Source organism: Lagopus muta, chromosome 1, assembly GCF_023343835.1.
Source record: "Lagopus muta isolate bLagMut1 chromosome 1, bLagMut1 primary, whole genome shotgun sequence".
Lineage (NCBI taxonomy): Eukaryota > Metazoa > Chordata > Aves > Galliformes > Phasianidae > Lagopus > Lagopus muta.
This window is the reverse complement of record NC_064433.1, coordinates 7664948-7687186: the sequence shown is the minus strand read 5'-3', so window position 1 is coordinate 7687186 and position 22239 is coordinate 7664948. Positions and strand designations below refer to the sequence as shown.

The 22239-nt window shown below is 41.9% G+C and overlaps 1 protein-coding gene across 2 annotated transcripts in view; it reads right to left on the bottom strand.

Moving 5' to 3' along the window:
- Positions 1-22145, bottom strand: part of ELAPOR2 (endosome-lysosome associated apoptosis and autophagy regulator family member 2) — a 92026-nt gene extending 69881 nt beyond the window's left edge. Inside the window, exon 1 of one of the 2 annotated variants that reach the window (XM_048929027.1) lies at positions 21851-22145. In XM_048929027.1, coding sequence (XP_048784984.1) covers positions 21851-21946 — 96 coding nt within the window. In that variant the 5' untranslated portion in view covers positions 21947-22145. The remainder of the gene's footprint in view (positions 1-21850) is intronic. The other variant, XM_048929036.1, reaches the window with a different exon arrangement.
- Between the last annotated feature and the right edge of the window lie 94 nt (positions 22146-22239).

Below are 22239 nucleotides of genomic sequence, written 5' to 3'. Positions count from 1 at the left end.
CCTATCAGTTTAGAACCATACACAGTTTCTCAGGATAGCCTAAACTTAGCCTTACCAATAGAAATATTAAATAGAAATGGCTTTTTGCTCCGTTCCCCTGCTATGAATCTCTGCCTGGATGCGTCACTGCTTTGTTTATAGCTCCTCAGCCACTTATCAATCCATGAGATGGGATTCAAAACACAGGCTCAATTTCTTTTATGAGCAGGTTTCAATGCAATGCAATACAAAGTGCTTCATCACATGCCAGACGTAAATAATGGGAGCTGTAGTCACTCACATCTCCTGATTTGTCTCTATCAGAAAAAGCAATGAAATTTATCTGACATCATTTGTTCCAGTGAAATCCATGCTTTCACTATTAACTAGATAACGATTTTCTCTCCCCCATTATTTGTTACACTGTTTTAGTCAGGATTATGAGCCAGTGATAGCCAAAGCTGTCTCTTTCTCTTGAAAAAAACAGTCAAGCATTTTTTTCCTATTTCTCAGAAAATCCTTGACTCATTATTGTACCAAACTCTTTATATGCCTCAATTAAATATTTGTTTTCTAGACTCAAATCATCCTTCCAATTATTTTACAAGCTCTAGACCACACTCTAACTATATTCCATAAAGGTATTTCACAGGTTAGTATCTCCCCATCATAAAAAAGTTAAGACACTATCAGTAATGGAATTAGTATAAAGTAAACATTATTTTTTTCTCAGAGCCTGTAAAATCTCGCTCAATTTCCTGGATATATTTTGGCCAACATCCCTGCCCAGCATGGCTGTTTTATATAATAAAACTCCTCCTTTTGTTCGCTGGCTTTCTACATTAGTCAGAGATGCCTCTTTATATCTTCATCTGGTTGTTTACCTTTTCCAACATGGATATTTTTAACATCACACTTCTGTTAATACCATTACTCTCATTATTTATTTCTTATTCAGAAGAGCTCTGCATAGCTGGTCCATGATATTTTACAAAAAATAAAAAATAAAAACCTTCCATCCTTTCTCTACTACTCAAATTTTCTAGCTGCTCTCCAGCTTCCCAGTAAAATCACAGGTGTCTGCAAGGGAATCCCCAGTGTAGCCCCACAGCCAGCTGAGTGTGTCCCATCACACAGACCCAGCTGTGCAGAGCTCACATGAAGGTTCCATGCACAGCCATCAGCATTGCAGGCTCTGAAATCCAGTTTTCCTATGGTCAATCTTTATTTTTCTTTAAGAATTTCTAAGTCTTGCTGTAAACACAGCTTGTAGGAAAGCATCCTATCAGCGCTATTAACTGCATGCTGCAATGCCCCATACTAAAATATCTAGTGAATTGGATCACTACAAAAAAAGCTCTGTATGACAAAGGCAGCACAACTGTGCCTGCAGACTCATTTCCAGCCATTCCCACCCTACATCCAACAAAGCAAAATGCACTGCAACTCAAAGAAAATTCACGTTTAGATGTCTGGTAAATTCGGAACCATTACAATCACCTGGATGGCTTGTTTTGCCCTGCTCCTCCTTAGTAGCTTCTCTATATCCCAATCTGTATTCATTTTTTTAACCCGACAGATGTGCTACAACTACTGGAACCAGCAGAGTAAGGCTGCCATATCCATCAAGGACCCGCTCACTGGCTGACAAATGAAGAGTGCAAAGATTATTATCCACGGCAAGAACGCACACAGCTCTTCAGCTAATGGAGACTTCTTCCATCTGATCACTGCCATCTAATCTCATCCAAATAAAACTATAAAGGGAATTTTGACTGAAACAATTCCTTGAGTCATGCTTCCTAAAATGATTAAGCTACTGAGCGTGATGATTGCTGTCTATTCGGTGAATTTGAAGCTGTGTCTTTTTCTTCAAAGCAGCAACCTTCCTTTAGCAACACACTTCATTAAGAATGTATGGAGCCAGGCTTACTGACTAATGGACCCTCCTCAAGCAAGTCATTCCAGTGACTTCAGTGAAATTGCCCTTGTGAGCCAGAGGTGCTGAAAAACACCATTTCTCATTAACTGATGCTTTCAAACATATTAATCTTACTATAGATTCTCCTGTTTTAAAACTGTTAAAAGATTTACTGATGGTGAAACTGGGCTATCTAGCAAAGATTGACAGCCTGTGAATTCCCCTTGGACACATCAAAGAATGGAAAGCAGGTGGTAAGGCCTGCCTACAGCACAGGTGGGTGTGAGCTTCCCCAAGTGATAATGCCACCAGGTGATATTTAACACTAAAAGCACAACCCTCGTGGCACTGCTTTGCTCCTTCTGTTGTGGAACCCCTGACAGGACCGTCCCCAGCATCTCCCCTCCCAGATCCCTGCTGCCTGGAGAAAGGGAACAGGCACCAATTCCCAATAGACACTTGCACTTCCCTTGAATCAAAATGTATTTTTCTTGATGACTGCAGGACTGGCAAGACCAGTCCTTACCCAATCCGTGCTTCCCTCCTTGACTTCTACTAGAGATGACCAATGTATTTTCCACACACCCTTACTTTTCTTGCAGTTCCATTCAAGAAGATGCAGGAAGAACATGCTCAACCCCACACGAATTCAGAAATTGGCTGCTGAGAATTAATAACAGACAGCAACAGCAAACTGGGACATGACCAGATGTGAAATGTGACAAAACAAGGAACTGCAAAGCATAGGCAGGATATAGCATAGAGGCTATAACTTATGTAGTCTTCCTACACATACATAAATCCACACAACTGAAGTACTTCATAATGGACAGGTATGATACTGTACTGCATAAAAAGGATGCTCTTTAATTACCAGCAAGTGATCATGTGGATTCACCAAATATAATGTAGCTTTTTTGCAATTTTTTCTTATGAAACTCCTCGAAACCATTACCAAGGTTTGTTGCAGAACACTAGTTTTAGCATTATTTTCCCTAATTAAAATGTATTAACATTTCCTAAGCACACATTACCCTTTAAGTACAAAAGCCATATCTATTCCCAGAAAAGATCATTTTACCTTGACATTTCTAATTAAATGAAAAACATTGCTCCTAGATAAATAATAGATGAGTGTACATATGTTCCTTCCTGCATGGCAGAAGAGGAGAGGGAATTACAAGAATGCATGAATTACATACATACAATGTATGTATGTGTTGGACAGACCTGTCCAACACACACTGGGTACCATAACAACTACAGACTCAACAAGCTCATACTCTATCAAAAATCCCATCTAATCCATCACAGGTGTTTATTTTCCATCCTAAGGAGTCCTGCAGTGAGTAAATATGACCAAAATGTAAATATAAGAACACACTGTTGCTCTTCGAGCTGAAGCTGGCTGTAGTGGTCACCTTAGATTGCACATCAGCTGATGTTTTTCCCTGGACATCTGAAAGTACTGTGAGTATTCAGCGATATTCCCATCATGTCATCAGCTTGATTGTTCACAATGGTGTAGAAGGGTGAGTCAGTGCTGTGGCTCCATATTGAATGTCTGGAGGGGCTAAAGAGAACTGACTTATAAACTTCCTGAGTTTCACTCCCTTGGAGTGCACAATGCAGACTTTACAGTTGGGCTTTGCATTAGGAAAAGACACATTCGTTAGTGTTTAGAGCAAGCCTGGGAATAGGGCTTACAGCTTCTGACCCTCATTCTGCCACCAGCTTTAGCTGTTGTGTGGCTTTGAGAGAATCCCTGGGCCACTTAAATCTCTGCACATTTAAGAACTTAAAAACATGCTTTTTTTCCTGGAGATGACCCCAAAGTTCTCAAATCATGACAACAGCTCTTAGCTGGCAACAAATCCCACAGGCAAGCACCGACCCACTGGCATCAACAGCAGTTAGATTAAAGGAGAAAAATGACACAATACGCCTCTTATGGAAAATTAATGCAGAGGAGCCTTGCTCCAAAGAAATGTTAGTGATAAACTGCTAACACAAAGCAGTGTTATTTAACATCATTTCATGTAGCGTTAATGATTGGAAGGTTGTTAAAGCAGCAAATTAGGATTAGTCACAAAAGGGCATAATTAAAATTTCACTATGGATTCATCTTAGTATCCAAAGCACTTCTTATCTGAATTCTTGTTAAGATTGTGGAGTTCAACACTCCTATCAGCAATTCCGGCTCCTATTTAACTTACTCAGATAGGGTTTATACTGGACTTTGTGCAAGTCCCTCCTCTTTCAGCAGCCTGCATGGGGGAAGGGAACACCTATGCACTGTCCTATCTCAAAGACCTAGAGATTGACTGAAAAGGCAATAGAACAAGCCATCATTAAGTCTCCAGTTCCAGTAGTGCACTGCTTAATCCTACAGGAAAAATAACAACATACAATCAGCAATTTCCCCTGTCATTTTTATTACCGTGGATGCTTTTCCAATAACAAGTGAGGACCAGACTTTACCTTTTGTTAACTCCCTTGGCTACTCTGGGGAAATAAAAGGCAAATACTGCATGACCTTGCATAGAAGACAGAGACTCTTTACTGAAAATGTCAACTTTCCCCTTTTTAAGGATTGGAGGAAGAACTAATATCAGATCATGACAGCAAAGGAAAATTACAGCTTTGACACAGAAATTGCCCAAACTTGGGAAAACAACATTTTAGAGGTGAAATACTAGAGAAGAAACCATGAGATCATACTAACTTGAAATGAAGAACCTCAAGACTGTCAGCATCTCTTTAAAAGCCCGCCTAATTAATCCTTTAATGAGGACCCGTAAGGTACAAAGTTGTCATCTCTCCCTTTAGCTGCAAGGCTGAGGGAACACTAGTTTTGTCCCCAAGTTTTGGAAAGGTCCAACACCAGTGGGACAAAACTGCTTCTCTGTGGCTCAAAAATTCCATTCCATCCAAACTCCCTCACTCACTCCTTTCTAATCCTTCTTCCATCAGCAGAATGACTAGGAAGTCTCATCCCTGCATCACTGATGGTTAGCCAACACAGCTCTCATGCTTTTGAGCAACAAGGAGAGGGGCTGGCAGCAAAGAGGAAACATCCTTCCCAGCCAGCACAGGTGCAAGCCCAAGCTTTTCAGTCCTTCCTTAAGTAACTAGTCCTTGAAATCCAACAGCATTCATTGGATAAATACAAAGAAACTTTATGAGCATAGAGTAACAGTTTATTTACATAATTAAATCAAAATTACATATATATATATAATTTAGCTTACATTATAAGTGTATACAACTTGTGGAAAGGGAGAAACAGCCCATCCAACAGCCAGCCAGTCTCTGGGATGAGGGAGCAGTTCAAATGCTGCAGTGGGCTCCACTGCCCATCTCTTCCCTCACTTCCTTATAGCTCCTCATTCAGACGAACCTTGATGTAGCCAGTTCTCATAAGTCAGGGTTTTGCCACACAATTATTGTTCTCCCCAGTCCCTGATCTACTTGTAATATTTCACTAACTTGTGTCAACCTGAGATGCATCAATTCACCTTTCTGGATTCCCAGCACTAACCTCATGTATTTGATACACTCTCAACCAGCTATAGTGCTTAAGTCACTCAGGGTCTTGCTCATCCTGATCCAGATGGCCTTTCAGCCTAAACAGCATACTAGATTTGATTGTGAGGCCAGATTTTACAATTTCTGACCTTCAGCAACAACTGCTTTGGAAGGAGTCAGCTACTTTGACATGAGCATCTTCTTTAGCGCAAGGAAGCTGGTGTAATCATTCTGTGACAGCTCTCCCACAAAACCCTTTAAAACATTTTATTCTTTGTAAAAAGGCACTGAATGCAGTAGTCAGACTTGCAATAGACTTGTCAGCACTACATTGGCTTAGTACAGGGCAGCAGTATGTCCTCTTCTGCCTCTACAAACTGTAACACAGCCTTTCATCCCGATAAGGCTCTACAAATATTGAACGTGCCCAAAGGAGAGTTCAGAATCTTCCCCCTTGAAAATTAACCTCAGTGAAAATGATTTCATTGTTCCAAGTCCTTCTGACACTTATGCATCTCCAAAGCACAGCTCAGATGGATGAATCCCACTCCATTTCACACACAGAAAGAAGCCCGGCAACTTCAATTTCACAAAATGAATAAAACAAAAAGCAAGCACTGCCTGCGTATGTTAACTCAGTTTGGGGTTCTCTTTAGCAGAAAACCTGATCTGAGTAAATGGAAGGGGTCAACTCTTTCAAACCCTACTCTGAAAGCTTATTTCACACCCTAATTACTTCTTGAAACTGTGGTGTTTCATCTTCAAGCGTCTCTGCACCAGTGTGTGCCCATTGCTTTAGTTTCCCTCATGAAACCTAGGTTTCCTGCACTATCTGTACCAGAGAGTTAAGGCCTAACACAGAAGTCACAGTTTAAATCGAGACCAATGCCAACAGAAAGGTGGAGAATGTCAAGCTCTCTTGGCAATCAGGAGGGCATTCCCAATGATCCCAGAAATTCAGGATTTCAGCTGTGGATTTTTTCCCCTCTCTTTGGTATCAAAACCTATAAACGTCCCTGTAAATCTCTACATTATTCAAAAAGATTTAAGAGAAGGCTGATGAATAAATCTTTTTTTTTTTCTTAGTAAGCTCTTAAATCTTCTGAAAACAATATGGTGGTAAAGAATGTTTACAGATCTTCATTGTCCTTATGTTATTGAGTCATTCAGTCTTTGTCATCTAGTAGGAATATTTGGATAGATTTGATCCAGTTCCATAAAGTGAATATTTTTCCATTAACTGTAATGAGCTTCCTATGAGCTGTAATTTTTCTCTTATACTTGCAGCCAGTACACAGTTTATAATAGAATGGCTTTATAGAATCATATAGAATCATAGAATTACCAAGGTTGGAAAAGACCTACAAGATCACCCAGTCCAACCACCCTCCTATCACCAATAGTTCTCACTCAACCATGTCCCTCAACAGGTCTAAATGTTCCTTGAACACCTCCAGGGTTGGTTACTCCACCACCTCCCTGGGCATTGCTACCAAACAATACATAACAACTGTTATACACTACTTGCAACAAGAAAAAGAAAATTTAAGGGTTATCCATGAAGAGGTTTTGTTATAAGAGAGTCTCACTACAAGTGTTTTAATGCAAATGTAGTAATATTTTAAGTTCAACAAACACACACATCTTTCTAATTAGTTGAATTTCTTCAGTGACCATTTCACTGCTTGTAAATCTGGATCAGCTCTTGCGTGAGTCACAAGAACCCAGTGTTTCCAAACCAGCCTTCGCAGTGACAGTGAAGTGACAGTATTTTCTTTTCTTCTCTTTTCCAAAGCAGAAAGCCCTATTCCAATGTTTAATAAAAGTATTTCAAAAAGCACACATTTTCACTTGCTCTTGTTTTTGCCAGGACATTTTCAGGCAACTGCAGGTCTGTGATGGAGAACAAGGACATAGTGATACAGGGCACACTTGTGCCTCAAGGCAAAAAGACCAATCCCTTAAAAACCTTGTCAAAATAGAATCTCAGAACTTGCAATATGGAAGTCAACAGAAAATTCCAACTAGTCTGAAAGATAAAGCATTATCGTTCACCCACTCTCTTAAATTTCTAGGTTCAAAAACCAACCAACCAAACAAAATTCTCATGTTTTATTGTTCAAATGTTGCTACTGAACAAAAACAGCACAAAGTAAACAGTCAGCCCTGCAGAAGGAATGATGACATATCAACTCCATGCGCCACATTTGCAAGGCGTCTCCAAATCCCACTTAAGCCAATAGCTGCTTTGTTGTCCATGCTGTCTACTGAAGGCACCTCACCCAGCTGATGATACACAGCTGTCTTCTCTGATAGCAAGGAAGGCTTTGGTTAGCTCAGAGACTGCCTGTGTGCTGTGGTGTCACCAGGACAATCAGTGTCCAGCTGCCCATCAGCTGCTCTGTACTGAGCACCTTCCAGATACACCAGCAGAGATCTACTGTCACAAAGCATCTCCCACACAAAAAACAGCTTTAGTTTTCAGGAAAATACATTTTCTTGCCTATTAAACACAAACATCACCTACATGGTATGTCTTATACAAACACTGTGTGCATATGGATACCAGATAAAGCCACCTACATGATCTCAGTGCAGCTTACTGAAATCCACATACGCTGGCACGGTATAACAAAGCAAAGCATTCTCCAAGAGCAAGATTTGTTTCTCTGCAAATACAGTTAGGCTGTTCATAAAGAGCTGTGGAGTTACTGCAGCTGAGAAGGTCGACAGTAACAAAGTTAATCACAGTTCTAATTATAACTTTTAATATGCTGGATTTTATTCATTCCTCCTCCTTTCCAACCTTGATGTTTTATATCCAGCTATTCAAGATTTAAGACTTGTAAGTGAAAAGAAAAGCTACTACATATTTTTTAATTTTTTAAGCACAGATATATGTTGCTGATTGTTGCTTATTCAGAAGGCAATTTGCATATAAAGAGTACAGGTTGCAACTATTTAACAGCCCACAAGCAAATCAGGCTGTTAGCTAAGGTACCTACAGTATCACAACTAATGTTTTAAAATCACAGGGAAACTTGTTGAGCTTTTGTTTGTGAAGGAACAAAGGCCAGCTGGAGGCTGAAGATCTGAGACAAAACAAGATGTGTCAACTGCTTCAAGACAACTGAGCACATTTTGGCCCCAGCATTCAGGGAAACTTTCTGAGAAGGATCTCAGTTCTACACATCTACAAGCTTTCCCCATGCTGTACCCAGTGACAGCAGTTCCTCAACCACCAGCCAAGTGGACACATCCCATCATGTCTTCTCACACCCTTTCTTTATCACATATAAGGAAAGACAGTAATCTTGGGCCCAATTTTGATCTTCTCAACATAAAGGACACAGCAAAATCTTTACCGTGCGCAGAACTGAAAGGGTGCAGTCAACAAACTAGAAATAAATTGGATACGAAACAGCTGAGTAGGATAAATTGTTACCTCAAATGAAGATCTGAGCTGATAATTTCAATAGGAAAAAATATCCCTATGCATATGAGGAAAGCAAGACAGAGCAAATTGTAAACATTGCAGCATATTTACCTACAAGGCTCCTCCAAACTAAGAGAAACACTTAGGACAACATAAGTGGCTTTGGGCATGTGCAAGCACATCATAGAACCTGCGCATCTCCTTCCTTCTGGTCACTGCATCACTGAGCCAAGTTCAACTTCTACAGTTACTGCACAATGGGGAAAACAAATCTTCAAGGACTGAGTTCACCAGCTAACGCCAAACCACCCATCCCATTCTGACAGGTTCATGTGGAGCAGTAATCCAATTTTACAAGTTGTCCACTCTCATCCAGTGAGGACCTGAACTATGGCCAGATTTCATCATCTGAGGAATCAGTGGATCCCGTTTCACTGCATCTCCTCTCCAGCAACAGAGTCCCACAGCAGCATCCTGCCCAATCTGCTACATAAATTAAATTTTAAAAAGCTTATAAAAGGGCATCGTCAGTTAGTCTGAAAATGTTCATTGAACGAATACAGCACGAAAGTAGTATTTGTATGAAAATCTATGAGAGACAGCATTAAACTACTATCAAACTTACTTAACATGTAGTTATTTTTAAACATCAGTAAATGCATTTTTTCTGCATCACACCTTAAGTGCAGTGGAAGGAAAAGGTTTAAATTCAGTAATATATCTTGATTATGTCAGAGTACTGACTGTAAAATTTGCAGAGTTCCCTGACATTAATGCAGCACAGTTATTTAAGCAGAAACTTAATTTTAAATAAGACACCGTTCTTCAAACTTTGGTCGAATAACTCATGTACTTAAAATTAGATGCAAGAGCATTCTGCAAAACTTCAGCTTCTGCCCTTCTGCTGTTCTTATCTGTTCCTATCAGATGTGTGGATTTTTCATAGGGCACTAGATAGCAGGAAAATACTAGAAAATGAACAACACCATTATTAGAGGGAAGTCTGGGTGATGCTCCCTCATCTGATCTTGCAGCATTTTTATGCCCTGTCACCTCCTCTACAATTTCCCACCAAATGCATTCACTTTACATTTCCTTTTCTCCCCTGAGAAATGTCACCATATGGAAAAACATCAGCCAGCTCACTCAGGCAGAGCAGAAGCAGGTTACAGCCCTCATTTCCTTGTCACTATTTACACAGTTTTATGTACTTTTGGTGTGTTCCTCACTCAGGCCATGAGGAAGGATAGATCTGGCTCACCACAGTGCTCTCAGTATCTCACTTCCAGACTCTCTCACTCCCTCAGAGGAGGAGTTCTAGGTACAGGGAGAGAGAGACACACTGAAATGAACCTTTACCATGGATGGAATTGCCCCAGCATCAGCCCATTACAAGGGCTCTCCAACCAGAGCCAGAGGATGATGACAGAGAGGAAAAACTGGCTCTACAAAAGAAGACCACAACTAACCTCGGGAGGGAAGTAAAAATGGAAACATTTTTATTGACTCTTACTGCCAAAGCTGCATTTACTTATATGAAGACTAAGACCAGATTCTGCTTATTACAAATATGAATTTCACTCAGGAGTTTTCCGAGAAGGTGGGAAGGAATGCAAAACCAAAACCCATTCTCTTTCACAGTTAGTTGGTTTTCAGTGTATACTTTGCTCTGTATCACACAGCATTTTGTTTGTTCACTGACCAAGTGGTTGCATATTTTCAAACAGGGACACAGCAACTAAGGCATCTATTAGCTGAATCTTCATCTGTACTGAACTTTGGAATTACTGAATGTTTTAATGAATATTCCTGCTTTGTCCTCCCCCAAAAGTAATTAAACTAAAAAGAAAAAAAGAGCCCAATGGCACCTCTAGCATCAATCAGTAGGAGACTGGAAAAACCATGACAACCATCTAAACCAATGATCCACCTATCCCCACCATGCCCACTAACCAAGTCCCTTAGTACCACATCTACCTTGAACACTTGCAGGGACAGCAACTCCATCACCTCCACGACAGCCTGTGCCAATGCCTAATTTCCCTTTCTGAGAAGGCAGTTTTCCTAACATCCAATCTAAACCTCCCCTGGTGCAACTTAAAGCCATTACCTCTTGTCCAATGGATAGTTACCTGGAGTTCAGGAACTTCTGCCTGAATTGCAACCCCTTACCCCAGGACAGGACCATGCCAATTGTAGTAGTCCTCTGCTGCACTACGTATCTGAAATTACCCCCTTCAGTGCATAAAGCAAGGTTTTTCAATCACAGTCTAACACAGAAAACACACAGCCACATACTTTCACAAGGAAATCTAATCTAATGTCTCCATCTTGGGTTGCTTCCAAGCTTCCAGTGTCTATTCCCACTTTGAGAATAACTAATAAATAAAACCAGTAACAAGTTAGCAAATGAAGGCACCTTGAGTTAAGCCAGCAATGGTGAAAATGTAACTCAGGTTTAACTCAGCTTTAGGTTCTGCTTGGCTCCTAGCCTCCTTTCTGCACCCACATCGTTGAACCCCAGTCCCAACGACATTCAGTAGCACCCAGCCAAGCTCTGCTCACTGCATACCTCTCCTAAGTGCAGATTTACCCACAGGGCTAGGGCAGCTCTGAACAGAAATTCAACAGCAGTTCCAGCACCCAGACAATGCCCGGAGCTCCAAGCTCCCCCTCACACAGGTTGAAGGTGTGAGGAAAACGTGACAGCAGGAGGCCCAACTCAGGCCATAGCACAACTAAACCCTTTGCAAGGGGCAGGGCACATCTTATCACGGTAGCCGGATCAGTCAAAGCAATCAGCAGTGACTCAGAAGAAAGGCAGGACAAGGAAGAGATTACAGCTCTGCTCAAGCACGGTTCCCAAGCTGTTCCTTGTTATCAATTGTGCCTGCAAGATACAATACAGTCCACAACATTAAGAAACGCATTCATAGCTGGTGTTCCTGGTAACGCAGTCAGCCTGTAATTATGCACTCTGTAAGCAACCATAAATTCAACACCTGCCTTTTCACACTGGGGAAAAAAAGACAAAAAACAAATACAAGTCAAGCCCATTTGACAAAGAAACCACAATCTGATCTTTATACATATGCTTACAGTTTTAGTCCTGCATATGCCATAAACAAAAATTTATATTGGCTGGAGCTTCGTACTAATTATTCCTTGCATAGGAAAGGGGCACTGCTGTGTGATAATGTATTATTGGGAGGAAGATTCTGTAATGCAGAAGAAAAAAACTTGCTAATAAACAGCCCTCCAGAACTAAGGGACAAGGCTGCACTCCTGGTGCATTTCCATTTCAATTCAACAGTTCACAGGCAAAAAATTCAGGCCCTTTCTCCACTGCAATTAGCCCACTGTGGGGACCCAGCTCCATCACAGTGATGTCCAACCCTTATCAAAACACACCTGTCCCTGCAGCTTGTAAGCAACATTGGTTCTTATTAAATAACTGCTGTAATTCTGGTACAGCAGAGATTAATTGCACTGATGGGACCAGATTATTTTATTTTTTTTTTACTTAACTAAGAACAGGGTGTCTGAGTGATGTTAGCCAGAGTCCCTCTGTAGTCAATATAAAAATACGGGTGCATTCAGCAAAAGAATCTCACCAGCCTTTTAGGATGAGCAAAAGGAAACAGCCTTGAAGGGCAACCATCTCTTTTGACAATTAGACATTTAGGTCAGGCTACATACCTGACTTCCACAATTAAAACAGATATGTCATGTTCATGGTAAAAGATGTATACAAACATCTGGCCTTGGGTCAACAGTGGTTTGTAGATGTAACTCTCTCTACTCCAAGTTCTTGAAGTAACTGCAGAGCCATGTTGCAGCCCCATGGAATCACAGCATTGTTATGTGATACTCAGTGGACATATGGCAGGTCCTGGGCTAAACACAAGAAGATGTGTTGCCCCAGCTTCCATGGACAAAAACCATGCTAGAGAACATGCTAATCAAAAAAGGCCAGCTGTTTTTAGCAGGATAGAAACTGCCTAAGAAAGCAGGATATTGTCTGAATAATTTACTTTTATTCCCAGTACTTGCAGATCCTAATGAGGTGTCACTGAGTCTCCATCAGACTTTGCACTGTAAATACTTAAGGTGAGTAATGGCACAGTTCGTTAACAAAAATCATGCTTTCATTAACAGCCACACAAAGCCTTCCAAAACCTTGAGTCAAGCATCATTGCCTCCATTCCCATAAAATGCAAGCAACTTAAAGTGCCACAGTATCTTTAAAACACTACCCAACTTAGCTCCAGTTCATTTAACTATTCACATTTTCCAACTTCTCTGCAATCCTAAGTAGCAGGCTTTTTTTCTTTTTTTTCCCTTCCTCCTCTCAATGAAAGCTATGATTCTTGCATAAGCACATGATAAGGCTTTGTGGCAATCTTTTCCCTCATTTAGTAAAGCAGTTCCAGAGATTAGCAGGTCAGTACCACAATGGACAATGCTGCAGAACAGCTTTTTGTTTTTATTTATTTATTTAAAAGCAGGAAGTAAAAATGAGAAGCCATCAAATATTTAAGCAGGGTTGGCATCAAGCACAGTTAAAAATACTGGGGAAAACAAAAAAACAAACAAACAAACAAAATTATTCTTTTTCACGTTACAGCTCCTCTTAGGTAAAGCAAGCAAGAGGGCAGGGTGAACTATTTGTGATGACTGATCTGTGCATCCCAATAAGGATCCTCAACACTAACAGGACACGTCACTTTGGCACAGGACTGAGCAGCGCCTCTGGATCCCCTGCCTCTTGCAGTGCAGGGGTTAACAATGCTCACTGGGTTTCTAGCCAAAAAAAAAAAAAGAGAGAGAGAATTGAGAGTTCTGGTGAATCCTACCTTTAGCATCAAAAAACAGCAACAATGGACAGTCATCCTGTCTGGTCTAGGAGAAGAGGAGAGAGTTGACCTGAATTCAGGGGTTATTTGAGCAGCTTCGGGGAAGAGAGCCATTACTTTACTAACCAGGACACTTGACGTTAGTCACAAGGCAAGATGAGTTGCTCATCTGCAGGCCTTCAGGGTGGATGCTTGCCAGAAAAGGTGGAGTGTTAAGAGCTGAATCATTTTTTTCCACTCCAGTTCTACTCAGCAGCCTCCCCTTAGCATCCTTGAGATGCAAGTATAAATCCTGCTATAAAGGAGTCTAATTAAGGTCCCTGCTTTTTTTCTGAGAAATGTCTGATTTTTTAAAAATGGGATGAAATAAGACCAAACAAAAGAGAGAATAAAAGAATTGTCTTGGGAAATATCTTTCTTCTTCTTCATTTGCTTTAAGGAACTACAGTGCTGGGGATAAAAAGGAGTGAACCAGAAACAAGCAGCATTTGATCAGCACTGTTGACCTGCCAGCAGGAGGGAGCCATGGATATAAAAGCCAGGGAAAAAATCAGAAGGCATCCTTTTCCAATATGCATCACTCAAAAGACACAGTGCTATCCTTGCATGTTTTTTTAAACCCAAGCAGCCTATATGAAGATACTCCTTTGAGAATCTTCAGAGAGGAAGAACAAAACCAGAAGGACGTCACATGCTGCAAGAAATACTGCAAGAATTTAACACTTTAAGAGTCAGCAGCTGAGGTCTAAATCATTTCTACCCTTGAGTTTGCTGCTGGCATTTAACATGTCAGTGCATTTTCATTTTCCAGGAGTGTATAGTCAGTGTGTGCACTGATTTCTCTACTGTTAAATGTGTGTTATACATTATGAAGCCAGCAACAGTTACACTGACGGTATGCACAGGTTTTGCACTCCCTGTTGAGCTTGGTTAACCAGTATAGTTTAGCTTCCCAACCTTATTCACTATAACAAAAGTATCTCTAAGCTTTCACAGAATCATAGGATCATTAAGGTTGAAAAAGACCACTAAGATCATCTAGTCCAACCATCAGCCCATCCCTACCATGCCTACTAACCACAACCCTCAGTGCCACATTTATCCTTTTCTTGAACACCTCCAGGGACTCCACTAGCTCCCCAGGAAGCTTGCTCCAGTGCCTCATGTTCATCCACTTCCAGACATTCTGAGATATTTTCTTATAGACATCCCTGGAAAATGTTTGCACCTCTAAAGTCAAATATATTCTAAACAGACAAAAGCTGAGCTTCCTAGTATTTTTGCCCCCAAATATCAAAGTTCTTATTTTCTTTTTTTTCTTTTTTTTTTTTTTGTAGATACTTCCAAAAACCTTCAAATATCACTACAAACCATTTCAGCAATATGAATGTATTTCCTGACAATAAACATGATCAGTAAATACTATACCAAATAAGATCTGCCTCCTCTTTGTAGCAGTAAATATGTTCTGTCAAAGAAATCTAGTTGGGAACAGCTCAACATCTGTTTTTTGTTGTGTTTTTTTTTTTTAATGGAAGCATACCTTATAGCCAACACCCCTTTCCTTGCAGAGGTGCTTGCATCTCTGAAACCAGAGCGCACAGCTCCACAATGGAGGACTACAATCCAGTTCTTTTCAGACCTTCAGCAAATTAACAGACAAATATCTCATTTTCTTCTCCTTCTTTCACCAGAAAATACACTCTTTGCCATTAGCTCAGAGTGAATCCAAACAAAATCTATTCAACCACAATTTTAGATTCTACAACTAAAACTAGAGGGGACCAACCTGGTGGGTCCAAGAGGCTCCTTCCTCTACTTCTGTCCCACCAGATGCTAAACACTTGAGTCATCTCTGTGATTTATACTCCTTTTTTCCTTTTTTTTTTTGGCATTCTCATTTTCCTCTTAATCAGCATTATCAGCATTCCCTCTGATTCAGTGATGGGATCTCCAGCATCAACACAGAGGAGTTTCACGTGTCATTTTCAATCATCTTAAAACATTTTGAGCCCAAATACACAGAGATTACAGTCTGGCACAATTTATAAATCTGAGCATCACGAAGTTTCTGAAACAAGGTCATTATTACGTTTGGTTGATGATTTGTAATGTAAAAAGGTCATAAAGAAAAGGTTTCCAACCATTTCTCTTCTTCATGCAGACACAAATTCAATTTCAAAAGACTGAAAACCAAAAGTTTTCATTGCCAGCAACCAAAACCTGAACAGATTTTCAGGTCAAGGGTAATAGCTGAAATATTACTAATAGGGACTATGAGGGATGTTCCTTTCTAGATGAAGAGTCAGCAAAGACAACCATGTCGGGTATCAGCACAGAGCCTTCACAATAGCTGCCCATGGAAAGACCTTGACCACAACAGGGAGACAGGTGGGATGTGTTCCTTGACACTCCTCAAACAAGCACTGTTCCTTTCCTATCTCAAGAAGGAAGGGCTCAAGGCTTTTACATTGATCTATCCTGCACTTCATTACTTTCATACCTCTTAACTTGTGATTACTGCTTCCTTCAACAACATCAATGGAGACTACTGCACATTTGTAGCTCTTCATCTGAGAGCATTGGCCAAACACCCCTTGAACTCGGGCAGCTCGGTGCTGTGCCCAGTGCCCTGGGCAGCCTGTTCCATGCCCACCACCCTCTGGTGCAGACCTTTCCCTAGCACCCCCTGCCCCTCCTCAACTGGCACAAATCAGTACACAGTACTGCCAAAGTTGATGACCAGAGTAAAACACAACCCATACCTCTGCACACACACTGGACCCAGCACCCAGGATTCCCAACACTACTCCTCTGACCAGCAGAATTTTTTCACACAGAGGTTGGTGACACACTGGAACAGGTTGCCCAAGGAGGCTGTAGATGCTCCATCCCTGCAGGCATTCAAGGCCAGGCTGGATGTGGCTCTTGGCAGCCTGGTCTGGTGATTGGGGACCCTGCACACAGCAGGGGATTGAAACTAGGTGATCATTGTGGTCTTTTTCAACCCAGGCCATTCTATGGCTCTTTGATATGATTCTATGATGTGTTGGAAATGCCAGCAGAGACCATCTCCTTACTCGCCTTCTCTAAATCTACAAAAGCTTGGAGGAACAAAGGGGTAAAAAAAAAAAAAAAAAAGAAAATCTCAGCATTCCTTACAGACAATAAATACTTGTGCTGAGTGATCAAGTAGTGTTTGATGGTAGAAGAGTGTAATCTTTTCTTTGTTTAATGTCTGCTCGTCTTTTGAGTTTATAGTCTTGTTGCATCTTCCACTGCATCTAGTTTTCTTATTCTTGAGTCACTAAGACCGCGGTTCAATTTCCAGTTTTCAAATTACTGTTCATCCTCCTTTTGGGTTCCAAATTCCTTGGTCTGCCTACGTGCTAAATGGTGATGTTTTCTTCTGCAGTACCTATGCCTTGGCATCTGTCTTCTCACCTTTCATGCATCTGTTTCCACTCCATCAACTTTATTGTCAACAGTTTTATAGCACGGTTATTACTCTTCTTTCCTCATCTTTACAACCTTCCATCACAGTGGCAAATGGTAGCTGTCCATTTCTCATTTCACCTCAGAGAAAGAAATCTCTGTAGCAGCAGGAGATAAAAATAACACGATCTGTCTAGGAATCTTCCCACAGTTTCTTCTGCTGAATATGAATTACTCATAAATTAAGGGTCTAAAATCCTTTAGGGTGTTTAGAAATCAGGGAATACAATACTAGATCATCCCAGCAGCTGGTAAAGATAGCTGCTGTTTTGCTGCCAAAATAGCCAGTGTAGATGCTTCAGGGAAAGGCAAAAGGATACCAAGAAGCAACAGAACCTACTCAGAAGCATTCCTTCCTAAACATTTAGCAACAAGATAATCCCTTCTGAGACTTCAAACCCAGTGGAGACTAAGTCCCAGAGACCAAGTTCCACAAGTTACTGAAAGCTAAATGAAAATAAAAGCATACCTTTTTAACACTAATAGCATTTAGCCATTCAAGTGCACATTTTTATTTCTACCTTATCCTACAGATTCACATCTCATTAGCTTTCTCCGCCCCTCGTATGTAACAAATGTTCTTCTCCTGCCTCAAGTTATACCTTTCTTATCTCAATAGCCTTAATGTCTTCTGTGATGGCCGTACATTTCTTAACCATTTATACAGTTCCTCAGTTCCTGAGTATTAATAAGACACAAGAACAGTATTACAATTTATATATTTTTTAACTTTATATTATATAATTATATGTATAATATATATAATTGTTATTATATGTATGTGTGTATATATGTACGTATAAATATAATGTGTGTGTGTATTTTTTTTTTAAATCACCCACTCACCTTACCCCACCATGACACACTGGATGCTGTCCTACATGGCCCCCCACAATGACCCCAAACCTTTCTCCAAGCAGCACAGTTCACTTACAACAGAAGCACACGAGATACTCAGATTCCTTCCAGCAGATGTTCCTGTTATTCCTGCCAGCCTATCTTTGGTGACAGGTGTGCTGACTTTATCTGGTTCTGTTACATAACATCCTTCCAAGACTGACACATATCTTCTCTCCATCCTTAACATAAAAGGACAGAGTTTCACTTCTCTTCAAACTGCTTATCTTACTACCTATTATATTGGTTCAAGATACTAATATTCTTAAAGTACTTCATACTTAGCTTAGGCACACCACATTTTTTTTAACATTTTCTCATCACAAAAATGGACATTATTTCATCTAAGTTGAAATAATGCACTTGACCCAGTTTCAAGTTCATGCTTCACATCTCTCCTCAAGATTTTCTTGGCTTTGTCTTGCAAGTAATTTCACAAAAGATTTTTTCACTGTCCAGATAAATTATTTCTATCACTTCTCTCTTCTCCAGAAGTATCCCAGAAGATTCATACAAAAATACTTTCCCATAGAGAAGGAATTTAGCATCATCCTCTCCATTCACTTACTCATTTTATAATTCTGAATCTGATTTTGCTGCTTTTCCAGAAGGCAGGTAAAATACCCAATATATCAGCATCACATGTATTACATGCATCAAAATTTATTGGCACAAACTGCACAGGAAGGCGGTGGAGTCACAGTCCATGGAGGCACTCAAGAAATGTGTAGATGGGGCACTGCAGGACAGGTTAGTGGGCATGGTGAGGATGGGGTGATGGTTGGACTGGATGGTCTTAGATGTCTTTTCCAACCTTAATGATTCTATTATTTCAAAAGCACACATACTTGCTCTCAACCTGCACGGTGACTAAGAGTCAGAAAAAAATCTAAGAAAGGAAACAGCAGCTCTGATACTTCTTATCTCTCTGCAAACAGTTTGACTGAATGGAAAGCAGAAGAGTCACTCCGTGATTTTTTTACTGCAAACGCAAAAACAACAGAAGGAAAGCAACGATTACATGAAGAAAATTTCTATTTAGGCAGAGTATCAGCTAAAATTTCCTTAAAGCGAAATCTGTTCATTTCTGCAAGAGTTTCCAAAGGGAAAACCAAAAAAAGACTCATTCAGGTGGAAAGTCCAGAAAAAGCGTCAAGAAAGCACTGGAATACAAGGCATAATAAAACTGCACGCCAGGGTGGCAGGGGGATGGGCATGAATATCTCATCATTTCCATCATGATAGCTGAATGTGTATTTAATGCCAGTGAAAAACATGGGTGTCATCAACTCCACTCAAAGTCGGAATTTATGCAACACATGAAACATGTGCATTAGTATCCCATTCATCATTAGCAAACGCAGAAGAAAAAAAAATCATCAAGCAGTTATTCTCATCCTAATTCAAGTTACTGACTTGCCAGAAGTACAGGGTACAGTAGTGGTTCCCCAGCATCTGCACAGCAAAGGTACTTCAGTCAACCAAGCCCATCTCCTAGAGACGCACTTAACACACCTGCAGAGCAGCTGCTGGCATCGCAGGGCTCTGAGAGACCTCATGGTACAAATGGGCATCACTGCCAGGGTTGAACCACGTTACTCCAGAAGGCCGTGGCTCCATCAGTGTACATCATGACAGCCAGCCACGGGAAAATTCACTTGAGCTGCTGCTCATTTGGTCTGCAGCACAGACACACTCTTCCTAAATGCAGTGTGCTGAACTACTACCATCCCTGATGAAAGAAACCAATGTCAAAAAGGTTTCCAGAAAGCAACATTGCAATATGTTATTATTTTACTGTCTACGCTATCAGAGAACCATAGAGCCTCAGGCACAGCCAGATCCCACTGCTCCAAATGTTGTACCAATGCAGAAATCCCACAAACTGGCAGATACCCATATTCCTCAGAACAGTGAGGAGACAGAAAAACAAGCTGTCAAAGAAAGAAAAAGGCAAAATCCCCTGTAGATTCAGAATGAACTACCTGCCAGTGCTCTAAGCCTTGTGCTTCTCAAGCCTTTTAGGTATAAACCAACAAGACCTGCACCGAGTATTCAAAGCACCATAAGGTCCTTCAAAGGACCCTGTAACAGGCAGTGCTTCGGCCCTGAGTCTGCTCAAAGCAGAGTTGATCACAACAGGATCACTGAAATCAGGCTGAATTATGGCAAAGGACAAAGTTTTGAGACTGACGTGTAATAGCCAGGCATTAACTGTATTTCAGATAAGCTACCTACTTTGTTCTTCCCTTTTGCAAAGCAGCTGCTCTTGCTGCTCTTTGCAAGCTGTTTTTGTTTGTTTGTTTGTTTTTTCCTCCATCCAGGCATGTTTGTAATTGTATTCCCTAGGATATTCCATTGCATGGAGCACACACACACCAGTACAAGCTAACAAACAGCTCCTTAACCACATGAGTGAAGGATGTTTCTGTCTCAAAAAGCACTAAGTGAAACTTAGTAAACAACGCTGTCTGTCATTCTGTAAAGGAACAAAGGAAAAGCACTCAGGTCCAGACTCAAACTGGCACAGAAAAGGAGCCCAGCTGGGATTTTAGGCACCTACATCACAGGACGCAATGCTCAGAATTCCACTCATACCCTCTTGGTACCTCTGCTGGTACCAAGCCATCACTTTTAGCCATCTGCAGAGACCCAACTTTCAAGCAAAACCTTTGGGAAGAGATCAGCCCTAAAAGGACCCGTTTCTCTGGGTTGAAAAAGAAGATGGGTGATTCAAAGCCGATGGCTCCTTCTTTGGGACAATCAACATTTAGGAGAAGCATCCCCAAAACAGCCAATATGTGGTTACCCCCTTACTGCAAGATTCCCCACACCAGTCTAATACTGAATTTTCCCTCTGACACAAAAAAACAAGAGATCTAACAGAGGTAATATTCCTGGGATTGTCTCAGTGCTGGGCTCCTGCACCTCCTGCTGAGCAGCACCCGTAATAGAACTGCCATCCAGAGCAGCTTGGTCTGAGGATATACAACTATTTCCTGCTGAACACTGCGACCACAGAATGCACTGTGAGCATCATCAGAGAGGAAGAAGAAGGGGACTGACTGCTGCTAAGCCACCAGGAACCTCCTTCTTCCCAGCCACGGAGCACTGTTTGGGATGGTAGCCCATAACCTCCTCATCCCCTACACCTGGATTTAAAGGACACAGACCCAGCCGCTCTCAAAAAGTATTGGAGAGGATACGCCTGCATGTAAGGATGAGGATGGAAACCCTGGAGTAAAAGAGCAGCCTTGGGCCCCTCCATCTAGGCCAGCAGAGCCAGCACAGAGCTGGGCATCCCAGCAGCAGCCCTGCAGCTCTCTTTGGGTTTGTCACAGCAGGACAGAGGCAGAAAGTTTCTCTCCTGATTTGACAGGCATGGATACTCCCGGCTGACACAGGGGGGTCAGAAAAGCTTTAATCTCCTCCTCATCTGCACTGATTCAGCACAGTATTTAGAAAAGAGCAAGGGCCACCCGAATCTCCCTGTTTGATTGTGTTCTCTGCCATTTCCTCGCAGGGATGACCTCTGGAGGGTCTTCGCGATGGCTACATCGACAGCACCACGGGGGGTCCCATCTCCTCAAGTCCGACCCCACGAGCAGCCCCTACGGGGCGGCAGTACCCAGCCATATCCCATACACACACATACATAGGATGCTCACCCGCATCCCACCCCGACCGACGGCCAAAACCCCAGAGCAAGGAGAAGGGCAAAAAAAACCAAAACCTCACCTCTTCGCAGGGCGGCAGCTGGAGGGCGGCTGCCTGCCAGCCCAGCAGCCAGCAGCACACCCAGGCGGTGCCCGGGCACCAAATCCTTCGCTTCATCCTCCGCTCCCGCAGCGGAGCGGCCGCTCACCCCTTTCCCCGCTCGGCAGCCGCCGCTCGGGGCTCAGCGGCCCCGCTCCCGGCTGCGGCTTCTGCAGCGGGGCATAACCCAGCGGGGAGACGCACGGAGCTGGCACGGAGCGCAGCGGCCCCGCCAGCCCCGTGCCGGCAGCCGGCACCGCCACAGCCAGGAGGAGGGGCGGGGAGGAAAAGGAGGAGGAGGAGGAGGAGGAGGAAGGCGGGTAGGCAGCGCAGGCGCATGCTGCCGAGGCTCGGCCAGCCTTGGAGCGAAA